Source organism: Corvus kubaryi, unplaced genomic scaffold, assembly GCF_017639235.1.
Source record: "Corvus kubaryi isolate FWS band 111438036 unplaced genomic scaffold, C.kubaryi_AGA036_p1.0 37334, whole genome shotgun sequence".
NCBI lineage: Eukaryota > Metazoa > Chordata > Aves > Passeriformes > Corvidae > Corvus > Corvus kubaryi.
The window spans coordinates 15,798,595-15,819,928 of record NW_024581108.1 but is presented as its reverse complement, the minus strand read 5'-3'; the positions used below and the strand labels follow the sequence as shown (position 1 = coordinate 15,819,928).

The 21,334-nt window shown below is 43.5% G+C and overlaps 1 protein-coding gene across 18 annotated transcripts in view; it reads right to left on the bottom strand.

The window, feature by feature from the left end:
- Nucleotides 1-21,334, bottom strand: part of PTPRF (protein tyrosine phosphatase receptor type F) — a 378,495-nt gene that overhangs the window by 84,733 nt on the left and 272,428 nt on the right. For 11 of the 18 annotated variants that reach the window (XM_042030480.1, XM_042030494.1, XM_042030495.1 and 8 more), the window contains 2 exons: nucleotides 14,802-14,819; nucleotides 5,965-6,075 (listed from right to left, as the gene is read on the bottom strand). In XM_042030480.1, coding sequence (XP_041886414.1) covers nucleotides 5,965-6,075; nucleotides 14,802-14,819 — 129 coding nt within the window. The remainder of the gene's footprint in view (nucleotides 1-5,964; nucleotides 6,076-14,801; nucleotides 14,820-21,334) is intronic. The other 7 variants (XM_042030484.1, XM_042030488.1, XM_042030497.1 and 4 more) reach the window with 1 other exon arrangement.

Sequence of the window (21,334 nt, the reverse complement as noted above, 5' to 3'; positions counted from 1 at the left end):
AAAGGACAGATTGTCTTTTTTACGCCAGATTACATGAGAACAAGACAACCTTCCATTATATCCGATGAACAATGCTCTCATGCCACACTGATGAGTATATTCCACCCTAGAAAGACAGACAGGATGCTCAGGGTGCCCAACCATCCTTTCCCATTCATAGCGCACACACATGCATGCATGAATTCAATTATGAGCAGAAAATCTCAGAGCACCAGAGATGTATTTCTTAGTCCTTTGTGCAAGTGGATATGGAAGGGGAGGAAATGGACATTTAGTTGGCACAGATATGCAGGCCTAATTGTTCCACAGATGTCTGTGCAGGTCATGTGGGGAAGAGGGGGAAAGAGGTTTGCAGGTACATTTTTGTGTTGCATTATCATACACTGAGCCACCAGTCACGCTCCTATTTTCCACAAAGGTCATTTTACAAATAATCAGACTTGAGCCTTGCAATGCACTTTGAACCATCAAAGGACTTTGCAGGCAATAAAACTGTTAAGCTTATTTAGTTGAGCTCTATAAAGCACATTGGACTCTTTGGATGGAATGTGCCAGCTAAAGGACAAAGAACTATTATTTATTGAACCATGATTGTTACAAGCATTATAGCATAGCAGAATGCTCATAGAAACATGTTGATGGTGACCACACTTCCTGCCAGGAGAAAATATGACAAAAATATTCATAGTAATATTTGGGGAGGAGAAACCTTGGCAGAAGCTTCCATGTGCTTCTCTGGCTCTGAAGCTGGGCAGCTCCGGTGTGAGGATACACAGTGACAGCAGCACGAGCCACAGTGCCCATGTCACATGTGGCACAGTCCAGGCTGTGCTGACCCGAGCCTGCTCACAACCAGCCAAGGTGTACCTGCCCACACTACAGCTGCTCTGACAGGGGTTACGGCAGCACGGCTACAGCGTCAGCATCGACAAGTACCTGGGGGCAGAGGAAATGAAGTTAAAAGTACTGAAATTCCGTGAAAAGGAGCACACTTTCTTCACCAGTGCCACTGGTCTCTGCTGCACTGCAGCGTTATCTCGAGGTCAGGACTGTGCAGAACACACACACGGATGTTGTGGCCCTCCAGACCCGCGGCCTCCTCAGCCATCTGCCAGCTGCTGAGGGCTACACTCTGCAGCCTCTACTGCAGCCTGGCTCTGCTTCTTCTGATGGTCCAGGGCAGACATCTGTCCAGAGCAACAGTCAGGGTCGTCCAGTCTGATCCAACTGCTGGTTTGTGTTTCCTGTCATCCAGGCATCTCCCTCACAAGTCTGTCCAGTCTCTGCTTGCCTGTGATCGGTGCCAGGCCCTCAAGCACTGGCAGTGCTCCTCTCTGGTCAAGTACTGTCACCCCCATCAACCCTGAGGAGAAGCAGGTTTAACGGAGCACATTGTCAGAAGTGTGCATACAGCTGGGTTGTAAACAAATGTATTCCCTTGTTATTTAGCCATTTTTCAGACATCTTTACTTTTGGTTGCTGACTGTTTAACCACTGTCCTCAGCTTTTACTCTTCTCCTGGCAATAGCCTTGAGCTTTGACTGCTGTTGCTATTTTAGCTGCTTTAATATTACATAAGCAGAAAATGTTCTTTATAAAGGCGTCAAGTCTTGTTGCTCCAGGCCCGTGTCAGTCATTCAGAATTATTATTATTTACACAAGGTTCCTGCTGCAGTAAGTATCATACAGCCACAAGTAGCCATTTCAGTGAGCTCCCTCCGTGTCTGAGACTAAGCTACTGCCAAGTTCTCAAGGGTAAAACCCTGCAGAGGCCAGAGAATTGCTGCTAGGGACAGAGCGACAATCCAAATTTCATTTTGGGTGATAGCTCCTTGGTGAAATTTGGCAAATAAAACTTCAGACTCCAAGCAGGGTTCCCTGCTGCCAAATGAAATGCTAGCCTGGCCTTTCAAAAAGCAGATCAAGAAAGCACAGATTTTTGCAGTAATACCATTTCTATTTACTGCTGTCTGATTTACTAGTTTGCAATTTGGGGACAAGTCAAATAATTCAGTTTTAAATGGCCTTTTTTTTAAAGTAACTGTGCAGCTCCTTCTCTCAGTATGTGTAGCACTTTGGGCTAGAGAACTCACTGCACTTGCCCCACTGCACTGTGCCTTGAAGGCCTGAAAAGCAGCACTTAAGAGGAGAAAACTGGGCAGCAGATTTCTCATTTGATGGCAAGTATGCAGCCAGTGGTCCTAGAAGTACTATTCTAACAGCACTGGCATTGCTCACTGCTGTTAGCAGCACCAGGGAACACTTCTAGTGAACTCCACAGTGTACTCTTACACACAGTCTTCTTACTCATCTGCTTCATGTGTAGAGAAAGGAAAGGGTAGAAAACCCCCTTCATATAGGGAAAGGGTGGAATAACACTGCATCTGTCGAGGGGCATACCGCACAGGCCACCACTTTCACAGGCATTTCATACGACAAGACTTTTTTTGCTGAAAATGCTTTTCTCTTTGTGCAGATGTCCCTGAAGCTGTAGGCAAATGAAAAGTGAAATGTGTTCCTAAAAACCCAGTAGTATAGGTGAATCAGTGCAATTACACTGCACTCCCAACGAGCATGACAAAATGACACCACCTTTTTTTCTTTTTCCACACTAGGTCCAATCTGCCTTCTACTCTTAAATCAATTTCTTGAATATCTTGAATCAATGTCTTGGATATTTTGCTGCTAAATTAGACAGTAAGCTCTCTGGATTAGAGGAATCACATCTTCCATATGTTTCTATTCCCTTCCCTTCTCCCTGCAGCACCATCAAGTCCCAAACCTAATCATTGCTACAATATACTGTGGTAAATGTAACCATGGACCACGAATGGATGTGTGTTTCTTCACAGTGGTAACAATAACATCCATACCAGCACTGGCAAATGTGCCTGTGGTTAAAGGGCAGGGTAGGAATACGCCACTGTGCTGCTCCCTTCAAAGTCCCTGCTATGCCCCAGATAGCCACCTTGCCCTGCCATGCTCCCTGCTCTTGCTTTCACCTTCTTCTTGCTCCTCTGATGGTCTGGATGTTTTGTGCCACTCTCCAGCAGTGGGAGGCAGTCAGCTTCCAGTGCTGATCCCAGCCCCATCCCAGCTCAGCAGCAGCAGCCAGATAGACCCATCAGTCCAGAAGCAGAAGGCTTATGAGGGTTGCTTTCCAGCACACTTAGTAAGATGAAAATAATAGCTCCAAGGAAAATGCATCCATTTTCCTTTACAAATCCCTGGTGTGGAAATGTTTTAACTTTTAATGAAGTCCATCTGTGCAGAAGTGCGGGCTCTAAAGGATTTACAGAGACAAGACACTGGTGTAGCCTGCTCCTTCCTCCTCCTGTTTCTTCATTGATATAGAAAGCCCTGAGCAGTGCCTGTATACTCCTTCTCAGCACCCAGCCTCTTCCTTTGTTAGCAAGAGAAGTATAAAGATGCTAATGAGCCTGTGCTTTCTAACACAGCCCACTCACAAAGGATTACCTGGGAGGCTAGGAAAGGGGAGAACATGATCAAAAACATAAATCCCAAGAGTCAAGAGACAAACAAACATTTGAACTATTAGAAAAACAATAGGCTGTAAATGAGAGCAGGCAAAAGCAGTCCCAAGAACTACACAGACTGGAAATCAGTGTTGCTGCTCAGCACTCAGCCATGCTTCCTGAGGAAGTGGACGACTCCTTGGGTATTCACTACAATGAGGTCAATCATTATAAAACCACCAAGCAGTGATGGGGCAGCCCACAGACTTAATTTCCACTGTAATTTAGCATTAACAAATGTCCTCTCCAGTAAAGACACAGGCACTTTCTAAAGATCCTTCTGCAAGTCACTGATCTTTCTAATGACAGTACTGTAGGACTAACACAAAAAGAAAAAAAAAAGGGATTTTTTTATCCTGCATCCCAGACCTGAGAAAGTAAGGTATTTCTATTTTTTTCCTTGCATTAAAGAAATAAAATACTATTCTTGGTTTGAGTAACTTTTTGAAGTCTTTAACTAATCTAAGACTTTTTTTTTTTTTTTGGTAGAACATTTGCTATCAGAAACTGTAAGCAAAAGTACCATCTAGGATGTAGTATGCACAGGAAATATAATCTGATAGCATCATCACAATTTATGGGGTGTCATGTCTTAAATATAGAGCAGGACTTTATCAGGATCATGTAAGCTGGAGACTCACATTGTAAAGATTAAGTGCAAGAAAAAGGCTTGTTTCAAAAATTTATGTGTAAAAAAGCGGCAGTTAACAGCAAAACAGGTCTAAGAACATGCTTTCGTGGGTGAACATGAGGATCCTCTCACGTGTGCAGACCACCCACAGCCCATGCTTAGCCCCAACAGGGCAGATGAACCTTGCTGAGCACAAGCCAAGTGTAAAATCCAGTACACTCCTCAGTCCTCTGGGATTCATTTGCTAAACAAAGAGCGTTCATTAGTAAGGAATTGTAAAGTTGTTAAGAAGAAGCTTTTCTACCTCTTGAAGCTTTTGTGCCTTTTTCAGCCACATGTCTACAGAAAATAGAACAGTGACAGTCTGAGCATGTCACAGGAAGCAAAAGCATCCCAAATACTGCAGCAGTACAGCTGGATATCCACATAAACCTATGCAAGAACAGCCAGCCTGGTAACTAGAATCCTTTCTCTCAGAGTGCAAAGGGTCAATCTGGGATGAGTTTTAGTACAGCTTGCCTGAAAAATGAAATTGCAAGAACACAGGGAATTTAAAATCATCCATAAATACATTGTGAGAATGAAATGAGTGATTCCACTGCATAGATATAGCTTCATCTTCTGAATATGCTTAATTGGATACTTCAGTCTTCCAAAGACTTTTATGATCCAAATTACACTGCAAAATAAAAAAGCAGTCCCCCATAATAAGCAACAAAAACAATGCCAGAAGCCACCCCTAGAAGCAAACACACAGCATGAGAAGACTTTATCATTCTCATGTCCTCTTTCCATACTAACCAATGCATATACAGCCTTAAGACTGTATTTTCTTTCTTTAAATCAGAGGAAGGAAGAAACGAATATGAGATTTTATTATTAGTCTGTTGATTTACTATATGGAAATAAAATCTGGTTCTAACCTCCTAATAAGCACGAGCACAAGAATGTTATTTTCTTGGGAAAACCCATAACTATATTTCCCAGGGGGTTCCTGACCAATGACTCTGGTTCTACAGAGTTTCATATGAAGCAGCACATTTTTTTCTTGCCGAAATTAACAGAAAGTGTACAGGGAATTCAGCACTTGCTTCTCTCCATGCTAATTCAAACACCTTCAATGTAGAGCAACAAAACTGCCAAGAGACTATCCTAATATAAAACCTTGTTATTTGGTATGTTGAAAACAGTTTTAAATTGGCAACACAGCATAACCATTAGAAAAATTGCTTTACATGAATTGTGGCTAATTTCCAGCAGGTTCCCAGTGTGAGCCATTAATACCCAAAGGCTCAATCATTGATGCATGTAAGATGGATTAGGACAACTCCAAAAAGCTGTTCAGTTTTTAAAAGTACACATTCCAAAGCAGAGGCCTAAATATTGGCTCAGTATAGTTGAGCACCTCTGGCTGATCAGAGCATGACCAGTTTTACACTACTCCACCAAAGGTTAGTTTATACTGCGAGGATTAAGCAGCCCTTTGTCCCAATCAAGACAACTATGACACAGAAGTAAGAAGTTCAAGGCAGAAAGGAATTCCAATTCTGCCCATATTTCAGCATTTTACATAACACCATATAAACAGCAAAAACAGATTTCCAGAAATGTGAGTCAAACACAGCATGGATCAAAGATATCATTGAACTTAACTTGCTGGTTTTTGAACAAAAGGCCCCACCACACAATCCACAGTGCAACCAGGACACGAAGGCAGGGAATGTTCACCTTTCACTGAAAACCATGGAGATTTTGGGAAGGAGGAGAGTGACCTCCTTGGGTGGAAGCTGCTCTTACCTCGAACATAAAGGTTGGCTGGGGCAGAGTAGAGGGTTCCTGCGCTGTTGGTTGCAACACATTCATATTTGCCTTGGTCTGATTCCTCGCTGTTCTCTATTTGCAGAGCTCCTGTACACAAACAAGATGAAACAGATAATTCAGGTTATGGCAAATCTGGTAATCAAACCAACAGCCTCTGAAAAGGAAGGCCATGCCCCACGCTTTTAAGGTATCTTCCTGGATAAGTATTTCATGATGTTCCCTGGACCCACAAGGTACCAGCATGCAGCCAAAGGTACCCAGTCTGCTGTTAGAAACTTGTGAAATTGATTATTGTTATTTTTCTAATGTGCAGGGAAACACTTACTGATTTATTTCTAACCATCTCAACCACTTATATTCTTTGCTTCAATAAAGGAAAAAAAAATACACATACGCACATATTAATTACAGCTTCATATGGGACTCCTGTCTAATAAAAGGACCTTTAATAAGTCTTTAATCAAAACAGCCAAGCACAAAGCACACTTAATTGTAGCTGTTTCTTAGCTGATGCACACAAAGCCTAGCAAACACTCAACAAAATGCGACCTTCCTGCAGAAACTGGCACAGTCCCATCCCTCCCACCTCAACCACTCTTCCTTGGTGATGTCTCAAAAAGACATCTCTTTTTGAGAAAACCCTTTGCCTTTCATCAGCTTTTTCCATGTTAGTGATGTCCGTATTTTTTCAGATTTCATTATATATGATATAAAAAAACAAGAAAGTCAGTCTGAGACATGAAAAATACACACCAATGTAATACAACTGATTCGCTGCACGATGCTTGCATGAAGGCCACCCTCCCTTTGTCCCAGCAGTGCCTGCTTCCCCAGCTTTAGGTCAGGAACAGTTGCTTATCCCAGGCTGCATATTCTTGGGACATGATCTGATCCCATCCCCAAAGTGCCAAATGCATGAGGGGCATGTCTAAATAATGGCAGTAATTGTCAGGGCACACAGAGTAGCAATTCACATGGGGAACCTGTGCAGGACCCAGGATGTGGAAGTGAGCGATGGTCTAAGCTGGTTTGCTCTCATCTACTCAGCCTACTCCACTGGTGTCCAGCAGCGCTCAGCTTGGCAGCCTGGCCTTTCATCCAAATTCTTGCCCAGCACAGATGACTGCTCAACTGGCCACACCTAAACTCCCTTAACTGGGCTCCATATGCAGACTAAAAGATGGAGAGGCAGAGAAAGAAAGAAGCAAGATGCATATGACAGCAACCTGGCACTGCAGGAGTGTGTGGCCTCTGGCCAGACACTGAAGTGGCTGCTGCTCTGCCTACTTTCCCCAGGCGTTGTGGGAATAATTTTTTAAGTGCCTCCAAGTGCTCAGATTCTGCTGGTTAGTATTGCCTGCAAGAAGGGAACTCTGCTCACAAACCATATACCAAACTAAAAGATGTTAACCCTCTTGCTTGTAATGATCTGAACTCATTTCTGCCCACCACGGTTCAAAATGACCACTGAGAGTCACACTGAGAATAGCTGGTGAAATTGCCTTCTCCCTTCTTGCTAGTTCAAGCTGCAGAGGTCAAACTCAGTTTTTCATATCATCAGAACAGAAGAAAAACTAATGTGAATCAACCACTGCCACCTACATTATTTAGAAGGATAAATTGAGACTGTAGCATAAGCCTATATGTCATGGGGAAAAATGAACTTCCCCGGGTTCTGCCATATAATAAAAATGATGTACAGAGCCCTCCCTATTGTTGCATTAGTGCTGGAAATGAGGCTTCAGCTAGACAGAGAAAGCTTGTTTGCAAAAGTCCACCTACTAACAAAAGGACCTGCCAGCTTGCCTGGCCACAGCGCTCTGGACACCCACAGGATGAAGCCTACAGAGCTCTGCTGCTTAATTTAGGGAGGACAGTGAATTTTTATACCCTGTCTGGGAAAAACATCTTCAAGCAGACCGCAGCATGATAGGCAGTGGAGCAGGACAAAGCTTCCCAGCATTGACAAGATAGAGAGAATCAGAGAATCTAGAAATGGAAAAGACCTATTAGGTTACCTCGTGCATCCCTGGGGGCCAGGGCAGGATTGCTCCCTGTTGTAAATGTACTTGTGTTGTGTCCAATCCCATTTTAAATGTGCCAAATGATAGGTCTTTCACCACTTCCTCAAGGAATTGATGCCACTGCCTGGTTATGCTCTCTGTCAGGAGGATTTTCCTGGAACTCACCATATATTACCCCCTTTGTAATTTCTGCTCATCACTCCTTGGGCATGCATGTGCTGCAGAGCTCATTCCAAGTGCTTCCATCAAGCTTGTCTGGGAAAAGTTGTCTGCTGCAAAATATACCCAAGCTTAACAAAAAACCCAACTGGCTGGGCTGGAAGCAGAGCCAGCTTCAAGTGACAGTAGTGTCTGCCTAGAAAAAAAGTAAGATCCCTAGATAATTCTGCCATAAACACATACCTTTTTACATGACCCTTTTTGCCATTTAATACATATTACTGGTAATTTTTTTACCCTTTATACTCACGATCACCATGCCTCTTAAATGTCAGTCCAACTATTTTTCATCTTTAGGGACCTCAATAGTAGAAAGAAAAAACTTAAGAGATGAAGAAAATGAGGGGAGTTTCAAAAGAAATGCTGTTACTGCCTGTCAACATGGACCAATTTCTAGAATAGTATTATAAACATGCAACATGTCAGCAACTGCCTGCAAACTGCTCAGGGACATTGGGCAAGGGACTCTGGGTTTGTCTGGGTTGGCACGACTATTCAAATTATGGTGTGTCAGGAGGAAGACAAGAACCCACAGCAGAAGGAAGTTAACACAAACCTCGCAAATGAACCAGAAAGAAAACAGGTCCTGCAATAAATCATCATTAGACAAACATAAAGATCTTGCAGCATAGCTGACAGCCAGCAGAAACTGAAAGGATTGTGGTAAACTGATGGCAGTCAGCAGGGCTGGAGGGATTTTCTTGAAAGACAACCTACAACTAAGTGATGGATCTAGGCAAGTGTAGGGTGTCTCAGAGTACAAAGATTTATGAATAAAGTTAAGAAGCTCAGACATTTCTGGAATCAGAAAGCTGGAGACAGAAATGCATCTGAAACTTGGAAAAAAACTTCCTACAAAATGCTCTCAGCCCTAGTTCAGTGGTCCCAGAGAGAGACATCATCTCTTGGAGGGTTCATGTCTAGGCTGGACAGGACACAAGGAGTACAAGAAAGTTAAGATCTGAGTTCTGAGTAGCATCCTTCCCTGAAATTCATGGAAGCTGCATCCGAAGACGCTCAAAAGCATGGAGAGTTGTTTGCCTCGAGAAGTGCAAAGGACCTGATTTCTATTCCTAGCCCTGTCAACATCTCATAATCTTCAGCGCCTCTGCAAACCAAGGCTAGGAAGGCTGGTTTACTTTTATTCATTACTTTGGGATTTATGTTGTATAAGTTGCTGAGTGAGGTCTTGTTCACACAGGATGTTACTGCAGGCTTCTCACATGGACGCCTCCAGTGCTCCCGTGCCAGGTGCCTTATTCCTATTTGTGTGGCTGAGTCCTGACGTGCAATGAGATAGCAGGGCTTTGGTGGATGCATGAGGACCATCGACCACCAGGACATGGATACAAGTACACAGAGGAGCAGTGAACAGCTTGTTTGGGAGCTTGTGGGGCTCTGCAGCAGCACGTGCACATCAGAGTGAAACCTGTCCCTGCTGAGCATCACTCAACCTCCGCTGCTCCTCCACACCTGAACTGCAGCAGGGCTCCAGAGGAAGAGGGGAACAGTTCCTCACCATGCTGCCATGTCACGTCAGTCTTGCTTGTGCTTCAGACCTGCTCCTGACAACACAGCTTATCAGAGAGCTGACAGCTCCTGAGAAAAACCCCTGGCTGCCCTCCAGTGCCAGGGAGAATGGTGACAAGGCAGAGTTTTCTGGGGCTGAGGGCAGGAGTCAGCCCCTCTGACTGACAAGCATTCCTTATTTTATATTCCTTATTCCTCTTTGCTGGTATCTCCTTGCCAGCCCCTCCCCTCCTCACCTAGCTTTTCTTTTGCTCTTTAACTCAGGCACAGACAGCAGCCCCTTTAGCAGCTTTCCAAGATACTTATCTATTCAAATATACTTGTGCTCAGGCAGAATCATTAGTTGCAGTGACAGTGGTTAAAAGAAACATTTAAAAAGTGCCCTGCACAGAGAAAGCATGGGGAAGGCAGATCCTGATAAGGGATGCTTTTTGGCAGTGCTGGGTACTGTTGTGCCATGGAGGGCTTGTCACTCTCTTCTCTAGGTGACAAACCAAATGTAAAAGGCTCTGAGCTGCCATACAAATTGATCTCCCTGAAATCCTGCTCCGTAGCTCATTGGGTGCTTGTGCCCTCTTCTCCCAGAGAGCACCGCACGGAGCCAAACACCGCAGCTCCCGGGGCAACACTCTTCTGTATCAATTCAGGTCGGAGCTCCATCCCCAGCAGTGGGAACAGCTTTTTCTCTATCAGGGCATTCACAGCCTCAGTCCTCCAGGCTCACAACGAGGGGACTGACTTTTTGCCCTGGTTATAAAATCATGGAATGAAGACATGGAATGAAATGGTCCTGTAAGTACCCAAGAGTCAGAGAAACCAGGCTGCAGACACAGCACTCATCTAAGGAAAGGACTTGCAATGCAGATGGAATGAACCCAGCTACCTGACCAGGGCCCTTCCTCTCAGCAAAGAGGTAAATTTTGCCTACCTGCACACTAAAGCATATGGCTACTCTAAAACCCGCCCTTTTCTTTCCCCCTGCTCCCCACCAGCTTCCTTCACATAAATACTGCCTGACTTCTCTTCCAGCAGTATTCTTAGCCCCCCTCTTCAGCCAGTTCCCTCTTCCACAAGTGCTCAGGTGTGGGTCCCAATCCCTTTTGCTAAAAATTCCCTCCTAGGGAAGACGAATTTCTCTACAAAAATCCAGAGAGCTCTGGAGCAGGGTCAGAGACAATCCCAGATCAAACAAGGACTCATAAATGTGAATATGGTGGACAAAGAAATAATGTGAAGCCCTGACAGTGGGGGAGTTGGACTCTGACATCCTGGCTGCTGCCTGAGATAACAAACACTTGCTGTGGGAGCTGTGAAAAACCACCAAACCACACGAGAGTCACTAAAAATGAAAATAAGCATTTCCCATATTCGCTATTTTTGGTAATTTATAACAGCAGCATCTCCCAGCTGTTACAGAGGATTGTACCTAGCCTCCACCAGCTATTGGCACTGCCAAATATGCAAAACAAGGTAACTACAAATATATTTTCATTGTTAGTGTTCATTATGGTTATTATACCTGCGAGGACAGGGATTGGCATACAAGGGGCCTGTTCTGGATGGCAGCAGTGCTGAGAAATCACTCTCCTGAGCACCAGAGGCAGCTGCTGATAGTACCTGACTGCTGCCATGAACTGGACTCGGGCAGAGAGGGAGGAGACGAGACCCAGCATTCTCAGCAGTGTGAGGCCTCCTCTTAGACAGCAGAGTTTCAGGATGCTCTGATCTCTCACTAGCAGGTACAGGGAATCTCGGGGGACTCTGCCTCAGAAGCAAAACTACAGCACTGTCAAAAGCACAGTAACACCTCTGTGTGTTTCTAAAGGGACACAAGTCAATCTGAATGTGACAGTAAGAAACATGGCATGACAAGCATTTCCAGGCACTACCCACCCAGCCTCCCCCTGACACTTCTCCTGCAAGCAGATCTCATTTTAAAGTTGTTTTTCTTTTGCTTTCTTTTGGTGACTGGAAAAGCTCAAGAAACAGGAAAAAAATCCTGTAATACACAAAGACCAACCAAATGTACAAACACATACTCAAAAAGAAACAGCAAAATTCTTTTAGCTTCCTCTAATCTCTTTGGATAGCTTTACGCTCCAGCTCGCAGGATAGCATTGAAATAATGGAGCTATATTTAAACCAGTTCACTTGGGACTGGAAAAGGTTTAGCTACAGCTATACAGAAGTTGGTGCGGGTGTTTACCTGGCTTCCCAGACAGCTTCTGACACCCAAGTGAGCTGATCTAAAGTTAATTCAGACAGACCTCTGCTATGCTGACGTCTGCAGGGAAGAAATACTCTTATGTATAGGAACCTCTGATATTTCCTGTGGTGACAGAAAAGTAACAAATAAATCTGACTGGAAAGGGATAATGCCTGAGACGATGATATTTCTTTACCTCCTCATGTGTATCTGATCCAGTGCCTGTTCAGTCTAGCACCCACTAGAAACACAACTGAGTTCTGCTCTCTCTTACAGCCCAGGGCAGGAAAATGCAGCCAGGTTTCACAAAGCTGAGTGAGTGAAATTGTAGAGAAATGCTGGAAATGAACATCTTATATTCTACTTTCAAAATATAAATGGGGCAGAACTTGCTTAAACATGGATTTGCTGATACTATCTGTGGGTCACCTTAAGAAGCCAGCTCTTGCCTAATCTGACAGGCATTTGCCAGCTCTGTGTCTTTCTGATGAACAAACAGGGATTTCAATATTAATTTACTACCTGGGACCATCCCAGAGGGGTAAAGAGTGAAGCTACAAATGGAAATTCTGAATTATGGATGAGAGCTCCTCCCATTTCAGGGAAGCCAGACATGTCTTGGACAGAAAGGACCAAATATGTGGGGGTAAGGTCAAATGAGTTTATTTAGAGATAAAAATCTCCTGTTTGGAGGGGTGCATGGCAGAGTATCTCAGATCATCCTCTGTCTAATCACATGCTGTTCCCTCCAGGTGGGTTTGCCACTGCTCTTGACAGAATGTCTTGGATACCATCCCAAGAACTCCAGACACACAACTCCTAGCGACAGTCACAGCAGCAATGAAATCAAACCAAAACCACCCCTTCCCCCCCAACATTATTACCAAAAGGGTTCATTAAGAGTAATTACTTCACCCTTCCTTTCAGACCAAATTAATGGATTCCAAAGCATCAAACTTACCTTAATGAGGAACAAGAGTGCAGCTGGGTATAGAACATGGCAGAACAGTCACTTCTACATGGACACAACCTCACCATCATAAAAAAGCACTTTCATCTAATCTGTCGTTATCTTTAGAAATTCAATGACCTCCATTTTAAATAAAAGGCATCAGGCTGACAGAAATCCTCTAGAAGCCAGAGAGCAGCACGTGGCTTCTGTTTGCTCTCACAGAAATGTCATCTTTGACATTCAAACAGGACACATATATTTTAAATAATGTCAGAACACTCTTAAAATACCTCATCAGGACTCAAATGGGGGTGGGAAGGGGGTGGGGGTGCGGGAAACTTATGTTTTATGAGATGGATGGTTCTTTTCACAGAGATGCGATCGGTTCCCAAGCAGGACGTATGGAGCATCCATGTGGTTCTGGTGCTGAGTCACTAATGTCATCAGCTAGGAGAGGCGTGCAGCAAAGTGTGCGGGGAGGCCCCGGGATGGCTGCACACTCAGTGTGCTCGGCCGGGAGCTCAGAGCGGATGGAGTTAGCATTCCATCTGTCACTTCATTTTAGCATTTGCAGTAGAAATAGGAGACGAAGAAATAGTTTAAAGGAGTTTGTAACATCACAGCTGTCAATCTCAAGCGTTCCAAAGGGAGGAATGACAGATATGGTAAGCCCATTCATATAAAAAGAAGGTTTGCAGTCTTTTTCCCTGACCCAGATTTGCTACGGAGGCAACTTAATGCAAATACGTATCAAACCGCGATTCACCTTTACTCTAAAATCACTTAATAGGAGCTGAAAACATTAACCCCCAGCAACAGAACCAGTTACAAGAGTCATATTATTAACTTCCAGCAGTGATTTGGGGAAAAGGGGGAGGAAAAGGGAGAAGGGGGAAATCTGAACGAATGAGGTTGTGTTGATTTATAGGTAGAAGTCATTCTGTCAGGAAATCCAGAGGTCATTCAAGAGGGGTAACCAAAATCACAAGAGAATTCAGATGGGCCTTAGCACATAATGCTGATTAACATGCTAAAGTTAATCTAAAGAGACAGCTTTGAGTGTTTAGGCTAGAAAAAACAACACTCCAATGGAAAGTCATTACTGGTGCATACAGGCTGTGAAAACTAGCCAGGGACTGTGCACCAGACTGGGCTGGGCTGTCAAACTAGGGGTGGGTTTAATTAATGAAGGCTTAAAGAGCCAGATGTGCTTCTGATTTGTCTGTTTAAAACAAATCTTAATGCTGCAAAACAACATCGGTATGTCCAGCTCAGAAAGGGGGGGGTCAAGGTCAGTGGTTCTCTGCTCTGCCGCCACATTAGAGGGTGAGTACATCTGAAAGAGAAACATGTGGAACACAAAGGTGTTCCTTATCTCAGAGTCACATTTGCTCAACCTTTCAAGAATTTTTCTCCTTCCAATTAGATTTTCATGACCATCAGCAGCAGCACAGATTAATTTAACTGTTCTCTTGTGAAAATGTTACCTCCATACATTTACACCAAAGTAATCCATCTGAAAACCCAGAGACAAAAGACCTCCGAGGTCACAATGTGTGGGAAGTTCAGAGACTTTCAGGAGCTGCAAGAGATGTCAACTCTCCTGTGGTGGAGGCCTGGGACCATTTTCCAAACTTTTGCAAACTTTCCATTGAATAACCCCCTTTCAACAGTGCAAAATTGCAATGGATGAGTCTACAAGAAATCACGCTAAAACCCAACCGAAATAAACACACTAGTGGGAGAGTGCAGATGAGCGAGAGCACTGGCAGAGTTAGGGCTGAGAGTAAAAGCTGGAGATGAGAAACACCGGAGGAGAAGGGACAAGGCAGACAGGAGATGGAGTGACGTGACAACTGGAGGCACATTTCAGCATTCTTACCTCTGATCGGTGTACCACCTGGTGAGGTAATTTGAATGCAAATAAGATTAGAGAGAAGCATTAGTACAAAGAGGAAAGGAAGAAAATTATAACTAAAAAGCAGAAAGTTTTTTTAAAGCTAGAATTTGTATTAGCGCGACAGGAATAAACAAAAAGAAACTGATGTGCAATAAAAGTCAGAGTGACACTCTCAGGAGGTTAGTAAAGCTTATTGCTTTCAGGAGTGCAGCATCCAGCCCTGCATCTCTCCATTGAAGTCCCCACCCTCATGAACAGGGGCCAAACTAAGCTGCCGAGGTGGCACTGCTGGCTGGCCTCACCACTTGCATTCACCCACACCACTGTTCAAGCAGTTGAGATGGAGGACACTTAGGGGAGATGGTGCAGTGCTCCTTCATTCCTCATACAGAACAAGGAGGGTGTGTCCTGGGGCTGTGTGACTGTGAGTCTGCTGGGCAGGAGGGGTGGAAAGCGCATGGTTGCGGGCACTCGGTGCAATTTGGCTTTGAGGTTAGAACGACCAGTGGGACAAAATCTGCTTGCTTAAAGACATTAAACTAAGAGGAAAGCGTAATAAATCAGTTTTGAGTCATTCTCCACATTCGCGTAACCCTTGCATCAGGTTCCCTCTGGCCAAGAAATTGGTGTCACGCAGAATTAACTTTACATACAGAAATATTTCGAAATAAAGTGGTTTCTGGTAATGTAACAATGGCACGCTAGCCTCTGTTGTTCCTGCCTAATTTGGATGTTAGCAGAAGAAAGGAATCCCTACCCTCTTTATAAGGCACTGGAGATAATTTTACATGCTGTAATGAAGAGTATCTTATAAGGAGGGCTTCTCTGGGAGTGAGGTTAAATTATCCTGTTGCAACAATCTATAAAGGTTCATTTTATGAGGTCAAGGTATTTAGCAAGTGGAGGCTCCACTGGCCAGTGTCTTGAGTTCAGTGTACAATCAATACTGAAGTACGATGGAGAAGCTCCAGCTGGGCAAATTGGCAAGGAACCCTTCTAATCCCCACTTTTGTCCCCTTGGTCTTAATTTGCACATATGAAGGCTGTTAGTATAAGGGAGAGATTCATGCAAATTGAATCTGTAGGCAGTTCATGGTATGTGTTGGTTTTATGCAGATTTGTAGGATCTGAATACCAAGCACTTACCAAAGAAAACTGAGGAGTTTAAACAGACAGAAAAATAGGGTTAAACAGGACACAGTGTGTCAAATCATGTTCAGTGTATTGATTAATAAATACCAGTATGCATACAAGACTGTCGTGTATCTCAGATTTACAGCTCATTCCATTATCCACAACAATGATCACCCAATGGGAAAGAAAGAAAAGAATTTCTGTAAATACAAGGGCAGCATATTTTAAGCACATTTAACTTGCCTCTTAAAAAGTAATTACAATATTTATACTTATTCTTTTTCTTTCCTAACTACCCTTCCTTTAGGCAGAGTCCCTTTTTTGAAGCAGGAGCAGCAATTCAAACTACTCATTTTAGCATTTTCCTCTGCCAAGATGACATTACCCCATTTTAACTTTATGTCTTGTTATATTTTCTGATGTCTTCTACCCAGAGATGACTGAAGCATCAGAAAAAATCTTGCAGTGACGGAAGTTGTGGGTAATCTCTTGCAATAAAAAATCTGATGCTTACTTATCCTAGTAACTACTGCTACTCTTAACAGAACAGTTATACCCAGAGATACTTACAAGGAATAGCACAGCCATGGAAAACAGGGTTATTTCTCTTTGCTTGTTTGGAAAGTTTGCCAAGCGATATTTTTGCTCTGTTTGGTCTAGGGCACTCCCCCTCTGGTGTATCATGTGTCCCCTGCCCCATCGGTTCCACAATTTTCAGAGTTAAGAAAAGCATCACCACAGTGTGTCACTTCCCATGGGAATGGTGCAATGACTTTGAACACAAGCCCAAGGGGCTGAAAACATTACTTCCTTATCTCTCATCTGGCTGAAATAGGGTTTGTTGCTCTGTCCTAGAACTGAGAAGATTTGCAGGAAATCTTTGTATCTACTCCCTGTAGAGGCTCAACCCTTTCTCTATTATGCAATTGTCTATACAGAGCTCTAGAAGCAACTGCATACTTGAAGCAGATTCCCTAAAATGTTAAATGTGGCCAGCTTATTTTTTCATTAGTTGAATTTCAATCCTTCTGAATGTACCCCAACCCTTGTGGGACCAACACAGAGGCTTGCTGTATTTACTGTAGCCTTTGTTCCATGTCTCTCTCACCTTTGCAAAGCTAAGACATTCACTTTTCACTCAGAGGACACCATTACAGAGTGTGCACAAGGCTTTTCAGTTGGACCCCAGATTTCCTTATCCCGAAGGAACAAACAGAAGTTTCCCTTTATCCTTCACATCATATGATGATTCATCTCTGTCTGTTGTCCTTTTAGAGTGTGTCCCTCAAAGGGACCAAATCACAGTACACAGGCCACAGAGTGCCAACATAATAGAGTCCATCAAGTGAGGGAGGTGTCATCACTCAAATGGTTACTGAGGCCAACTTGGGCCCTGTGATCACCATGCCGCTTTATGCAAAGGGCACCCCAAGATCAAACTTCAAACCCAATTCCTTGTGTCTGAAAGGTTTGAAACATTTATAAGGAAGGAGAGTTTATTTCCTCTTTATGATTAACAGACACTGAGTAACACCCCATACATTCACCTCAGTCAGGAATAAATGCTGGCCCTGACATTCTCTGTGTACTGGAAGCACCTAGTCAGACACCCAAAGCAAGGAAAAACACAGGATGATACACTGGAAAACCACCTGGGGTTATTTGTGTCAGTATTTCCCAGTGTGGAGAAGTTCTGTTGGAGAAGGGACTTCACTCTGCTGACAAACTCATCACAGGCTTACCAACATACCACTTCCTTGTAGGAACCTAAACCACCAAAAAAACACTCCAAAGCAACATCAGCAGAGAAACCAAGGCTCGTGCTAGCTTCATGTGAGGACTGGGGCAGTACAACACTGAATCTCAGAGAACTCTGACAGTGCTTTTGGCTACTTCCTAGCTTTGGCTTAGGGGAAACTCCTTTCAAGACTGAAAGTACTACAGGAAAGACTATTTGCTACCAGATGCCACAGGGACTCTGAATGTATTCCACAACTGCTGTGTGCACCTCACACAGCAAGACCCAGGTGTGCAGTTTAGGCTCTTCCAGAAGACAAAACTTCAGCTGTCAACTGGCTGTTGTTGGCCACTATATTGCTTCAACTCTTTTCCAGTCAGTCCTTTCTGAGACAATATCCATCCTTGTGTGGGTTCCCTGATCCTTTTGGAAAATACTACTTAATCTCCATTCTTTTAGGCTGTCCTTACATCTTGTCCCAGGTCGATGCCTATCTGATGTCTGGACTCAAAGCTGTTCCTTGCTAGGAGCTGAACATCTGCTGGATGCTGACTGCTGGGTATTGCCAGTGAAGCAGGATATGGACATCATGGCCACTTCACTAGGATAAAGAGACACCACCTCTTTTTGCATGTTTGCTCTGTGCATGTTGGGTATTCCTTTTGTTTCCAAGCAAGTAATGCTTCTACTGATAGGATCAAGCCTAAATGAAAACAGTTGCTGGTAACTCTTGAGAGCCCAAATGCAGCAAGGTGATATGGTGAGCCAGCTCCCACTGCTTCTTTGCTAGAAGCACCTTCACTTTTCCAGAGAGTGACTGAAGTCACCTGCAGAGTCCTCTCTAATACTTTACTTGCAGTTAATTGCCTGAAAGTCACACTAGGATCTAGGGCATGGTTCTGTAACTCAGTTAATTGAAAGTGATTAACAGAGAATGATACTTTTTGTAACACCAAGTTCTCTATTAGATGAAAGATAATGCTTTCTGAATTTCTGGAGTTTCCTTACATGGCAAAGATATATGTTAACAGTCAGAATAGCTATTTATTCTAACTTGACATTTTGTTCAGAAGTTTTCAGAAGAGAAAGGTGGAAGAGCAATTCCTCAGCTATGAAACTCACAGGAGACAATCAAGAGCTTTGAGAGTATGAATTCCAACTGAACTGCTTTTAAGTCCTCAGGAGCTTCTGATCCAAGAACTGTGAAGCATCAGCACAATCTGATCTATACTGAGAGAGTTTCCACCACATCATTAACTGATTTTAAAACATGGTTAGAGGTGCAGCACTGATTGGCTGCCAGAACTCATGTGTGTATCACCTGCAATACTACAATGCCTGGACAGTTTTAAAATCAGTTCAGCCAAACAAGTTTTAAATGTGTTAGCATGCTGGGGAGGTTTCCCAGCCCAGAGCTGGCCTTAGATCCTGTGTCACTGACGGAGAGGCAGTGAGTGAAGCTACACACCCCGGGGGGAGAACAGGGAGTTGTCCTGAGGCACTGCACTTGCAGAAAAGCAGCCTCTCTGCAAGAGGTGGGAAATACTAGCAAGATGAACATGGGAGAATTTTGCTACAACCAGCCTGAGTCAGAAACCTTGCTTTTGCCTTGATCTGTGATAACAGAGATGAAACCCTGTATCTATTTGTGTTCTCATCTCTATAGCTATTAGCCTAACATTTACTGGCAAAACTACCCAAGAATTGGACTTAAAATAGAATTAAGCTTTACTTGGGAAGAAAAACCTAAGTAAGGGTGAGAAAGAGTTACAAAAGCCCTCCAAATATAGAGTTATGCTGTCAGAAGGCATAATAGGAAAAACAAATATACACACATACAGGTATAATTACTAAATGAGGTAGAGTAGGATACAAGGCAGATTTATAAACTGCCCATTGGGTCCTGACAAAACCACCAATTTTCTGGGGTTAGAAAAGCCTAAGATGATGGCTTGGATGTCTTAAACCACCAACTCTAGTACCTGACAGAAGATGAACAGAACTCTAGAAACTGATGTTCAGAGCCCCCTGGGGCACATGATCTGACTGCATGCAAGTTCAAAGACCTGCCTGAAGCCCCCAGAGCACTGCCAGCCCACATAACTCTGAGTGTCAGAAGAGAGCACCTTTTCCAAACATGCTGCTTCTTTACCTCTATTTATTCCATACTAGGAGCCTGAAGAAACAAAATCATCCCTCAATCCCCTCTCTAAGTCAGACTCCAAAGCTGCTTTGACCTTCATGACCTGTATTTCATACATCTGAATATTAATATACAATGTACTCATTGAAGGTCGGACACTATATACACAGTACTGGGCTCACAATGTGCTGTAGCTATTTTAACTATATTGCATCTGTCTCGCTTTTATTGGGTTTTAATTAAATGAAATTAAACGAGCGTATATTTAGATTGAGATAGTATAAACTGACATTCATGCAGATATGCCAGGATGACTATAAGATATGATCTTAATGGAGCAGAGACTTTGCAAACTATTAAACTCTACCATATAATGAGGTATCTATTTAAATACTCTTTTCTTTGAAAAACAACTCTGCCCAACTACGGTACAGTGTTGGAGAGCTCAATTAGCACCTTGCCGAATGAATGGGAAACTGCCAAGCCATCACATTGCTCATACAGGGTGCTGCAATCACCTAAGTGGGACTCAGGCACTTCCAAGTGCAGGCCCTACTTTATGTCCACTACAAATACAGGAAAAAGCCACAAATGCAAGCAGGGGTTGAATCTCTGGCCCGTGAGAAACTGCAAGCTTCATGCTCCCCACTCCTGCCAGGGCGCAGCAGAGCCTTGGCGAATCTTGGCATCATATCACCAGATCCCTGAAAACAAAACTTCAAACTCGTATTTGGAAGTCTCTTGCACTGAACTGTAGAAACCTCCCATACTACATTAGAGAGCTAATCAATTTCTTCTGTGAGTCTGAGGATGTGTGCTGCTCATTGATTTCTAAAAGGTTCCCTTGACACCTCCCTTGGTAATTACTGTGTCTTCAGCAAGCAGCCAGCTCTAGAGTTTGAATCCCAGGTGAAATATTCAATTGAGACGTTGCTCAAGAACAGCAAATAGGAATCAAAACTTGGACACTATGACAGGCTTTACTAGTTTGTTTTTAAACTTTTTATCTCACCAAACTTGTGAAGCAGCTGGTGGAGAGGCAGCCAAGTGCCTGTAAAAAGGAGGCTGGAGAACGTACAGCAAGTGCATCAGAGGCTGCCTTGCTGCTCATTTATGGTAATTTCTGATGCTGATTTAGTCAGCTACAAAGTGAAACACATCCATGTGCACTTTCCTATTGCTGCTTCCTAAAGCTTCTCAGAATAACTAAACAAGTGTGATATTTTCTTCCAGCACAAACAGATCAAGATTAAACCATGTTGTGGGGGAGATATGTTAAAGGTCACTGGGAAATTTCATAAACTATAAATGCATTAGTATAATTAGCGTTCACTGGTACATCAAGGTGGGATCAGGAGTGTCAGGCTGGGTTCTATTTTTGCTGAGAGTGATGTCTCACTTACCCACTCCTCCAAGTACAAACCTACTTCTTATCATCCAAGCATCATCAGATGTATGCAGAAGGCTCCTGCTATGGGGAAATATTTCAAAATGTTCACC